Source organism: Pantherophis guttatus, chromosome 4 (genome assembly GCF_059756535.1).
Source record: "Pantherophis guttatus breed Tessera chromosome 4, ASM5975653v1, whole genome shotgun sequence".
NCBI lineage: Eukaryota > Metazoa > Chordata > Lepidosauria > Squamata > Colubridae > Pantherophis > Pantherophis guttatus.
The window spans coordinates 131,439,361-131,451,606 of NC_142066.1; the positions used below are offsets into that span (position 1 = coordinate 131,439,361).

A 12,246-nucleotide genomic window follows, 5' to 3' on the forward strand; every position below is an offset into this window, starting at 1 on the left:
TGTGTTAAAAAAGGGGAACTACCCTGCCTTATAAATGCTGAGAAAAGATGTGTATTCATACCTTTTTAAGGAAGATTCAGTACCATGCTTATCTTTTTTCCACTTCTACTTCACAATAGCTTTCTAACCCTTATAAATAGTTTGTTTCCTAAATACCAGTTCTCTTAAAAGCCACTCCTAGAAATGATAAATGAAACAGTACAACAAAAGCTTGGTTCTTAAAAGGTCAAACATTCATTGGTTTACTGCAAGTACCAGGAGAGAGACAATAGTGGGGAGATAATCAAGAAAGTGGAAGTACAAGAATAATAGGTAATTTCTGCTTAGACTGCACCACAAGCCTTAACAAAAAGAACAACAATTGTACAACTCTGGTGCTTACTGGATAATGTTGTAATTCTCCCTCAAAGAAGAATTTGAGGTGCAAGCTATTTAGCAAATCTCAGGTGCATCCAGAAAGAGTCCTGGCTTCCCTGTACTTGGACTTGCAAAGGTACTGAGAAACACAGTTCTCTTAAAATAGGCATATGACAGTCTTTGTTCTTAGCGTGAGTTCCAGAAGTCAACTGTGGATCAAAGGTGGAAAGGGTATGTCTTCCTGTTGTCATAATTGATTGGTAACATAACAGAAGGTTAAATATTTCCCACACCAGTCTTGGCCAAACTATATTTGCTTGCCACTGAAAACAAAGATAAGAAAAAGAGGGTTTTCTTCCTCTCTTTCTTATAAAGATGAAAATTTTATAGAACTGGGTGATAATTTTCTACCCTTTCCAGAAGTGCTTCAGAATATCCAGGGGAGTAATATCTGAAAGAGAAATAAAGGTTATTTTATTAAAAAACTATCATGTTAAATACTGAAGCTACAAGCCAGCGAAAAATTAAGCATACTTAAAATCAGTAGAATTGTGTATAATTCAGATTGCATTTAGGAAATAAAAATTAGGTTAGAAGGCTAGAATGCTTGTTTCATAAAGGGTGATTTCCCTCCAAACCCACAGGAAAAAAATGTGCATGCTCCGAGCATATTTGTTATCAGATTAGATTAGAAGTAAAGCAAATATCAAAATATTTGTTCAACCTCTGCCCATTTTGTGTAGTAGGCTTGGTGGTTGCAATTTAACAGCAGTACTTTGAAAGAGGAATCACAGGAAAGGAGCTTTGCACTCTTAGCATCTAACTGTATTTTAAACTGAACTCTGTACCTAAATCCTATACCTATCCAAATTCTGTTTTTCCTGTTGTAATTTAACAAGGAAAAGTTAGGGTTTAATTTAGGAAACCCAAATGGGAATATCTTATAACCTACAGTATATGATTCTTAACAACCTCACTCGTTTTTAAGAGGTACTTTGTCATTTAATTAGAAATACACATCCGGGGAAGAAATCTTGGACCCTTGCTGTAAAACTCAGTTTCTGTATATTCAGTGGGGAGATTTTCCTTACTTGATTATAAGATTGCAAAATAAAACACTACTTTATTTTGCAAAGATTTCTCCACACAACATTTCTTTAGCACTGCCGGAACTCTTTCAAAATTTTATTTTAATGATTAATTGCTGTCTGTCTATAGCTTCTTGGATAGGCAATCAAAGAATAAAAGTCCCATCTTCCCTCATTTCCCAATACAAAGGTCAGATTTAAAAGCAGCCTCCAGCTTTTAAAAAAAGAAAATGTCGGCAGACAGTAAAAATTAGGGGAGAAACAATTTCTTTTATATTTCAAATCAGAGATAGTGCCTAAATTAAATAAATAAAATGTGCAAACCAGGCAGTAAATCCTTTTGGTGGAGAAGGGAGTAGTTAAACCCAATACTAATGTGTAGATGAATAAAATCTGCATTACTAAATGTAACTAAAATCAATTGGAAACATTAAACTAATAAAATAATCAGACCTACATCTGCTGATATGGAATATGTTCATTTTACTATGACAGTAAGTCCTATAATGTTCTTTGGTACTCTGAAAATTAGAGGACTTGAATAATTATATTGCAGTATATTAGAAACCTGACTGTATTACTTGCTATTTAAATAATCAGGATTACTTCAGATTAAAATCCATGAATTCAAACCATAGATTTTTTTTAAAAAAAAGAAAAGCACCTGATGAAGCATAGTGATACTCAGCCTAATATGGTCTTTAACATCTTAGTCCTTCAAGATACATTAAAATTACCACACTTATGGTTTTGTTGATTGGAAATTCCAGGAGTTGTAATATTAGTGTACCTAGTTGGTATCAGTCAGAAAAAGTTGACCTTACACTTCTTGCTCTCAAGTTTAGGTAACAACATCTCTAACAATGGTATGTGTTTTCAAGGGGTAGCAACCAAGGAGCTTTTATGAGACATGCATTAAAATAATTTTACAAGTGGAGCATCACTTTATGGAAAATGTAGCTGACCAGTAGAGGGAGTACATATGTATGACATGGAATTAGCAGTGCCGGGCACACAACTATATTTTTAACTCAGCTACTATACAGAGCCCATTTACAACCAATTCATTTCTATACACCTGAAAGCAGGGCTCGGAGGGCAGGGTGAAAGGATAGGGCTTAGATTTTGACAAACTAAGGTAAGCTATAATGACAATGTGGAACTACAAAGACAAGGATTTATCATCTTAATGGGTTTACTTTATCCAAAATCATTTTGATAGTCAGCGGTTACCTTGAGATCACTAGCTAGCCAGCTATCATCTAGAAGTTATAAACCATTTCTTATATTATTTGTACTTTTCCAAGTAGAAATATCAACCATTTTAGCATATTTACTGGGGCCAATCCCATGCTCTAGTCTAGTACTGAATTCTTGAATGTTTCTATCTTAGTGGACACCAAACTAAAATCATTTATCATTTCAGCATTTCTTGTTAAGGATTGCTTCAGATTACATAACCATATGCTTATAGTGATGCCATGTGATATACAGTACATACATAAAGTACATTACCTAGATTGAACTTAATAGGTGGATGGTAATAAAGAAATATGTTTTATTAAATAGGTGAGTAATAAATTTGATCAGTCCCCAAATTTATTGTTATGCAAATATCATTTTATATATATTAATAACAGGTCTCATTCCCCCCCTCTCATGTTTTAGCATGTTTATTGTACTTTGTATTTTTAAAGAATTTTATTTATATAATTTTATATTTTTAATATTGTAAGTCACCCAGAGTTATTCTGTGGTAAAATGAGCAATCAATAAGTTAAAAAAAGGAATACAAATGAATTAAAATTATTTGAAAAATTATTCTTTGGATAAGGCATTTTGTACTTCTTACTGAAGAACTACTTCTAAAGATCCCCAGGGACAGAAATGAAATCTGCCCATAGAAATTAACATATTCCAAGTGTTGTATATTCTAGAATAAATAATAATTCATATTCCCAGAACCACTGAATGCTTGTACAGTATTAACTATGCAACTGTTATGATGATGCTTAATAAAATGCCATTATTAGAAAGTTATCTAAAGAAACTAAACTATAATTGTTTAAATATAGAATATATCAAATAAATTAATTATTTTCCAGCCTCACCTGACTATTTCTTCTGGATAACAATTATTAATTGTGTTGATATACTCTTGAAGTAGTGAGCCAGCTTCTGCTTTTATCTCCTGAACTTTTTTAAGACCACCACTTGTTACAAAAAGACGTCGGGCTTTGGAATCATGTGGCAGAACCTATTTAAAGAAAACAAATTCAAGAATTCAATTTTCCTACTCAAAAGTTCTTATTTCCTTTGAAGCTTAATATTAATATGAAGCTAAGATGCAAAAGAGCAAGCATAATTTAGCAAATGTTCTTCATTCAAGTCTCAATTAACAAATGAGGACATGAGAATTGCTGCCAAAAAAGAATATACAAAGGAGAAAAATATGTTGCTCATCTGCAACATATTGTGAGTTTTTTGACTAATCATCTATTCCTGAAAATGACATATATCAAGAGGTAGTGCTCTATCTTTCAATTTCTTGAGCTCACACAGTTGTCATTCACAAACACCAATAATACTCATCAGATCTTGACATGTTTAAGGACAGGTAATAAAAGCGCACATATGACAATTCACAGAACAGTTACAGGAAAGCAACTTGTCCATCTTTTCTGTGCTCCACACAAAACAAGCAACCTAAGAATATCAAAAGTGGGTCAGGCCCCCATGGAAAGCAACAGGTAAGGTCGTAATAGCTAAGGGACACATCTATTTGAATATGAATATTTAGTTCATACACAAAATTAAAAGCTGAGACTATATTGCCAACTGACCCACCTCTACAAAAGAAATATCTCAAGAAGAGTCAAGGATGCAACCACATGACGCATCCTTGACTGGTTAATGATGAGTGAAAGTACTGTGTCTGTCCCATCTGGCAATACGAGCATGTTGCACTTTGTTACAGGTCCCATCCATGAAGAAATGTCCCTTGATAGCACCTTTTTTCTGCTGGGGCATCTGCCCTTTGGATCATCATTCCCCTAGAGGTCAGACTGACTCCTATCTTGCTGGCCTTTCAGAAGAGTTTGAAAATATCTTTGCTATCTTGCCTGAAGATCCTGTAATGTGGGTATTGCTAGGGAAGTTGAGTGTGCTCCTACTGACATTTTTAATAGGTTTTATTTATTTATTTTCATTATGTGTTCATTATCATGTATTATGACGTAGTGGTTAAAGTACAATATTGTAGGCAAAACTCTGCCCATAGCCTGGAATTCGATCCTGATGGGGCTTAAGGTTGATTCAACCTTCTCTCCTTCTGAGATCAGGAAACGAGGACACACAGTATTGGAGTCAACATGCAAATAATGCTTCTTCATTGTTCACCGTCCAAAGGATGCTGTAATATACACCTTGGGGTGTATATAAGCCTTAATGCTATGGCTATTGCTATTGCTATTTTATGTTTTTAATTTTGTGTGTTACTCAGTCATTATGTAAAATGGGCAGCTATATAAATTTACCAGAAATGCCAGACAGAACAGATTTATTTACTGGGTGATACATATCTGAATGCTCTGAAACAGATTATCCTTCATATAGTAATTCATAACAGTTTAGGGGCTGTTCTGTACTCAAACAGCACTGTGGAGGAACTTACAGTACTTTAGTTCAGTTTGCAATATGAATATAAAACTTAAAGTGAATACTATAATAATGAGATGGCCAATTTATCTGACAAATATTGTGCTGTTTTCACATTAAAGCAATAAAGCAATAAAGCAATAAAGAAACAGGGCTATTTCAGTCTTATGCATGGAAATACACTTTACCTAATTCAAAAGATTTTATTTTTGAACCTGGTATCATTTAAACTGAATCTAACAGCTTTAAAATACCAGGAATTATGATTCCCTATTCATAATTATTTCTGTCTGCTTAACATATATTATACATTAGTTTATTCAGTAGATCTAATCATACTATAATTTTCTTGATAAAATCTTTAAAAAACACGGGATATTTTTTTAATTCGTTTTGCTCTCTATGATTATTTCTAACATTTGACATTCATTAAGCAGCGGTGTGGACCTATAATATTTAGCAGATAGGACCAATTCAGCTGAGAACCTTCCATCAACACAGACTGGTGAATAGAATGAATTTCCCCCCCTCACAAAAAATGGTCCACCCCTGATGTAAAGCTACAAAAGCAGGACTTCAGTGAATTCTAATGTTCATTCCAACTCAACTTTCTGCTGAATTAGAAACACACAAACCCAAATAAACCAATAAAATCCACCCACTTTAAGATATTCTGTGGTCAGAGTCAACCACAGCTGGGAGATGCAATAGGATGGATTCTCCTTATAAAAACAGATATGAATTACTCATAGTCAGGTTAGTTTTCATATGTTTTATTCTAAACAATTGAGATACTATAGTGTAATAGGGCTAATAAGTAAATAAACGGAAATACTTCTCTTTTAAAAGCATTGTCAATTCTCTATGATAAAAAGCAAAAAAGTAGCTTAGTTTTCATGCTTTTTTATTATTATTATTCTCTATTAAACACTCTGAGACTATCCAGGTAGGATGGATTACAAGGCAAACAATCACTGAGCAATCAGAGTGGTCCTGAGTGATGAGATTTGCAATCTATCAGAAAGGGCGAGTCTGCTGGCATTCTATTCCTTCTTAGGTATAAAGGCATCGAGTCTAATTAACAAACTTGCTGATAAAACAGAGAGCTTTTTAGCAAGGATTCTGGCCTATTATCCATTACAAACTGAATCCAAAACCTGGTTCTTGTTAGCTGTGTCCATTCAAGCCAAATACCGGTAGTTCTTTTGTAGCCCTTGAACTGTTGTTTTTGAGATTGTTAGGCCAATATAAATAGTATGGCTACTCTTGCTTAATCTACAAAACAGGATGCTTTAATTCTGCACTCTCTGAACTAGAGCAGACAGAGGTACTGAACTCAGGAACAGCTAGTTAAACAGTTACTGAAACCTTCTCCTCTCCCCAAAGCAGCCTCTGAAGAATCCCAACTAAAAAAGGGAAATGGCAAAAATTGAACCATACAAATCAAATACCAGTAGTCCAAGAAGTTTTCTTCTGACAGCTGCCACCTTTCTTAAGAAGGAATATTAATCTTGGACTGATTCTTACCTTGCTGAACTGGCCAACTATATGTTTCAGGATATTGGGGGGAGCATCATGTAGCAAGGGCTCAAGGGCTGACAGATGAGTACACTTCTGTAAAATATTCTTCAAGGCTTTCTTAGCCTATCAAAATACAAAAAGTCGTCAGTAAGACATCACTAAATAGCCTCTCATAAAATTAAACTTGCATTATTTCTACAAAGCAAAAAGCTGATAATTACGGTATTTTCAAAGCGCAATACTTGAAACATACTTCTGGCAAATGTTTAAAAGTTATATTGGAAGGTAGCATTATAATAAACATATATGTACATTAATGGATTTTTTTTAAATGCCAATCATAATAACCCTACTTTTATTTTGGATTATGTGGGTTTCATTTTGTAGTTCTGGTGAATTTAGAAGTTCAAATACTCTTTCTATCATTAAGCTAGGAACCAATTTTTTTGGTTCCTAGCATACCAAATACCAATACCAAAGAAAGACAAAGGGAGACCTACTCATGTTCTAATCCTAACTCTAACTCTTTTATGTAGTTCAAAAATATTTACCACTTGTTTAAACTTGAAGATTATACTTACTGAACTATTAGATCACATGGACATAAAGGAAATAGACTGGCCAACATTTGAAATGATTTGACAAGTGCTAAAATTTATGAGTACAGCATTCACTTATACAAAAAAAAGTTCCCAGATTTCTTTTAGCAGTTGGTGCAAAACAATCTCCAGGCCATAATATAAGCAGCAGTCTGTGTGGTATTATGTAAATAGGACAGGTTCATATCATTCTATTCCATATGCCTGCTACAAAGATTTAGCATGCCATGATCTCTCTGTCTCTGTCTCTGTCTCTCTCTCTCTCTCTCTCTCTCTCTTTCCCTCCCTCCCTCCCTCCCTCCCTCCCTCTCCCTCTCTCTCTTTTTCCTCTGTCTCTTCCCCAGTGCTACTCTCTCTGCTTCTGCTCTTTACAGCTCCTTCCATGTCTAATTTCAAAAAAAGAGTCCCATCTTCTAGCTTATCCCTGGAAAATTGGTTATGAGCTGTATATCGGGAGAGGAGAGGCTTTAAAAGGGAGAAATGTGGGGATGATCATTAGTTCACTTCCCAAAATTCAAATGTCTAAATTAGAGGCGGGGAGGGAATCTATTCTACCCAGGATCCTAGTACTTGGCCCAGAGAACCAACATTTTTGCCACCAGAAGTTGGAATTCTAAATCAAAGTAACTTTTACACTAGCACACACACTAAAAGAGGCAAACTAGATAGATGGAATGTGAAAACTGCTTTCTGGTGGAACATTGAAAGGTGCACACATAGAATGTCTTAGGACTACTACTACAATCTCCCCCTATAAAGATTGTTGTTCCTTGGAGATCAGAAATACTTTGTCATATTTCATTTAATGACTAAACTTACATATTTGTTTAACTGCAATCATCAAATAAACCATATTTGGCTAGTTTAAATAAGCCACATATAATTCACAAATGAATTATAAAACATAATAGCTGGGCTCACATACCAAACTAAACCAAACTCCCCAAACTATATGATGGTTATTGGGCCCAAAGGATTAAGGCAATATATGAAAAACCATTTCCATCTTCTGCAAATATCTTGAATTACTGACATATTGCAGGACATTTGCAGTTACTTCTCAATCAAATACTTTTCCCATATATAGTGAAGCTACCAAAAAAAAAAAAAAAAAAACACGAACCCAGCATACAGTGGCCAAGGGAGCAGCTTCATAAAGATACTATCAATGAGCAACATATGGTAATAGGATTTGGATCAGGGATGAAATTCAGCAGGTTCTGACAGGTTCTGGAGAACCGGCAGCAGAAATTTTGAGTAGTTCAGAGAACTGGCAACTACCACCTCTGGCTGGCCCCAGAGTGGGGTGGGAATGGAGATTTTGCAATATCTTTTCCCCAGGAGTAGAATGGGAATGGGGATTTTGCAATATCCTTCCCCTAGAGTGGGGTGGGAATGGAGATTTTGCAGTATCCTTCCCCTGCCACGTCCACCAAGCCACGCCCACCAAGCTATACCCACAGAATTGGTAGTAAAAAAAAATTGAATCCCACCACTGATTTGGATGGAATATTACAAAGATTTCTATTTTCAGCTGTGATATTTTGGCGGATATATATTCTCCCAGTGATGATCCATTAGTTCTAGGGGTTGACAACAATTTACCAAAGCAAAGAAGGTTCAACCCATCATTGAACAGTTTCTCTTTCCATTGTCTACTCCATGTGCTACATTGAAGAGAAGCAGGGCAATGGTTTGTAAAGCAAATTATGCCAGTGGTACTAAGAGATGGTTGGGAGAGGATTTGAGCACTTCTATAAGATTTCCATATGACTCTGCAAAGCAAGTATTTAATTCTGAACTGATCTGGTCCCAAAGGCTCTAGCCCTCTCTGCCTTGAAATATACATTATGAAGAGGGTTCTGAAGAGCATCTGGAGAAAAGTAGAATATCTGCAACTTTAGCAAGTCGTATAGCACTATGCTACCTGTACCATGAGGACTGGGGAAACTTCCTCTATACTTCGGCTAACAAAGTTTGCTCCCAGTCTACACCAAATGTCATCAGCTTGAGCCTCCTCTGCACAGATACATCTCAAGGCACACCTCTCAGCATGTTACAGACCATGAGAATAAAACATTGAAATAAATATTTTATGATTGGTTTCAATTATGACTTTAGTGGGATAACCAAGAAAAAGTCTAGAAAATTAATAAAATCAACTCTCATACAGAAAAATCTTCATACACAGAGGGAGAGGAAAGCAAACATATGGATTCTTAAAGTTTATGCATCTTTGAATGTTTCTAAGGTGAGAAATGTAATTTACATTTTTTATTATTTTTCATGTGTCAGTCTCTGACTTGCACACTTCTATATACATTGATTTGAATATTATATACTAGCTACTCTGAACAAAAGGAAGCAAAAGTCTGGAGAGGCCTCAAAACTTTCCATGACTCACTCAGCATGATGTCATATCCCTTGCAACAGAAATAGTAAATACCAACAGAAGGCCCAATTGACAGGTCACTGAGCACTGGGGGGAGCTATTTCCATGTATCTTCTTCCCTGGCTGTTTTGATTATGGCTGGTCTACACAAAAATCAGAATGAGATGACAGGATCTTTCATTTCAAATGAAGATGGGGTGATTACATTTGTTGAAGTTTTTAAATTTAAAAAGAAATATTTGCAAGCAGAAAATTACCACAACTCAACTTTGTTAGTTCTAGTTTTCACTGAAAGGAATTCATTCTTACACACAGAAGCACTTGATTTCTACTACTTCAGTAGTAGAAGTTATCTCTACACTACTCAAGGTTCATCTCATTCTAAATTACATAACAACTAGACTAAAAACCTCATAAATTGGAGGAAGATAGTTCATGTCTAAAAACCACATGTGGTTTTAAACCTACATTTTGTGCTCTACAAATATATATCCTCAAGTCTAAATCTGGAAATAACTTATAGTAACATAGAAATTGGACCACAGATTTTCAGTAGGAGATACTGTTGCTTGGTATTCCATAAGGACGTAAATTATAAAGATTTTGGGAAGAAGCTGCCAGTCAGAAAAGATAATGCTGGGTTAGATAACATATAAAAAGAATTCCAAGTCCAATCGGTCTTGCTTCCCTGTAACTCTAAAATAGAGTATTATCATACAAAATTTTTTTTTAAATTAAGCACTATGTGAAATGTACTTATAAAGTGCAGTTTGGTATCTATTTTATTTCCAAAAATGGCAAATAACTTGTACTAATTATTTAACCTATGCAACTTAACAGTACCATTCATTGTAGTTTCTAACTGACATCTCTTCTCCCATACATTGGTATTAATTATCTTAATACCAATATTAAATGAGTTATTTGCAGGAAAATATAGGAGGGACATTTCCAACACTTCAGGGATACAACTCATTCTCCTAATCTTCAGGAAGGTCATGGGACCGGAATGCAATGAGATCACCAGAACAATCATGATTAAAATATTTCACCCCCTAGCTGGTATTTTTAAGAAATCTAAGAAAACAGGAACAGGAAAACCCTGTGCAGTGAGCCATTACTATTCCATTATTAATTCCTCCTACATAATCATGAAGAAATGACCCCAAATTGTGACATTCAACCATTTAACTGTCATATTTTTAGTGACATTTCCAAAGACTGGTACTACAAAAGAGTTGCTGGGGGAGCTTGAAAACAGCTATGGGTTACTCACTTACATTATTATTCAACCTACCTTTCCTCAAAGCTTAAAGAGAAGCAACAGCATTTCAGGTTTATAAAACTGTACTGATTTTTTAAAAGTGTAATCAGACTAGCAGAATGCCTTAATAATTAAAAATATTAAACTTTCATAAAACCTACTGTATACAAAATGTAACAAAAATAGCAGAGTTAAAACTCACTAAAATTGAACATTACATTTAAAAGCTGAAATAAACAACAGCAACAATGTAATTCTTACATTTCCTGCACAGAAATCCCCATAAAGCTCTGAGGCCTTTCAGAAGTACCTCTTCTCTTCCCAGGGTTTGAAAGCCACGTCAGGAGGCAGGAAAAGGAACTGGATAAGGACTATGATTTAGCATTAGAGCACAAAATTTTGGATGCATTAGGTCCCAGAGGCTTGATTAAATTTAACAACAGTAAAAATGATGAAGCTCATTTACTTTGACCTGAAGATCTTCTGAACTTTCAGTTGCCATATACAGGGAAAGCAATACAGGTAGGACGCTGGCTACAGCAACAGCACGGGCATGTTCTGGAGTATGTCTCCCAATCTGTCCCAGTGACCAAGCAGCTGCAGCCTTAATATGATCTTCTGGCTCTTCTGACAAGCAGATAGCTAACTGTGGAACTCCCTGTGATGTTAAACAAAAGCATAAAGCACTATGAAACTAAACCAGATTTGGAGTATTGTGTACAAATTGTAGGGTGCTGGGATGAGGCAAGAATGGCAGTGCTAATACAAAATACATCATGTTTGTTCATAACTGTTCCTTCTATATATGCATTTCTCAGCCCAAAATATTTGAATAGTCTGCAATGCATATACTCTGCAGATACAAATTTAATAAATTATAGTTTATCACATAGTCACCCAGATGTTTAAATTGAATTTGGCATTTTTATCCACCAATTGAGTTCCAAAATCATGGAGAGGCAGATGTTGTTATTTAAGATGTTAAAGGTATCATCACAAGATGTAAGCTGTTCCTAGTTGAGCTGCCTTTTGCAATTATATTACTATTATCATCTTAATTCAACGTGAAGTCACAGTTGTCACTTCTTTAGCTTATCTTGGTCTTCTTCATACACATCAAATTCTTCCCAAGAAGCTAGTATATCATAATGTATTGCTGTAGTATATGTGTGTATCCAAGCAGCATGGCCTTTTGCAATTGACATATGAAAATTTTGTCAATGCACAGATTTTTTTTATAAGCGTTAAGTCTTTTTGATATAGTGTCCCATATGCTGATAACCATAGGGACCACCACGACCAGTTTATGCCATAATATTTCAACTTCAGCTTTCAGATCTTTATACTTCTCCAATTCTTTGTCTTATT

General features: G+C 35.1%; 1 protein-coding gene across 2 annotated transcripts in view; it reads right to left on the reverse strand.

Moving 5' to 3' along the window:
• Positions 1–211: 211 nt before the first annotated feature.
• Positions 212–12,246, reverse strand: part of SPAG6 (sperm associated antigen 6) — a 49,272-nt gene continuing 37,237 nt past the window's right edge. For both annotated transcript variants that reach the window (XM_034402478.2, XM_034402477.3), the window contains exons 8-11: positions 11,345–11,536; positions 6,630–6,746; positions 3,557–3,702; positions 212–808 (exon numbers count right to left, since the gene is read on the reverse strand). In XM_034402478.2, the coding sequence (XP_034258369.1) occupies positions 742–808; positions 3,557–3,702; positions 6,630–6,746; positions 11,345–11,536 (522 nt within the window). In that variant the 3' untranslated portion in view covers positions 212–741. The remainder of the gene's footprint in view (positions 809–3,556; positions 3,703–6,629; positions 6,747–11,344; positions 11,537–12,246) is intronic.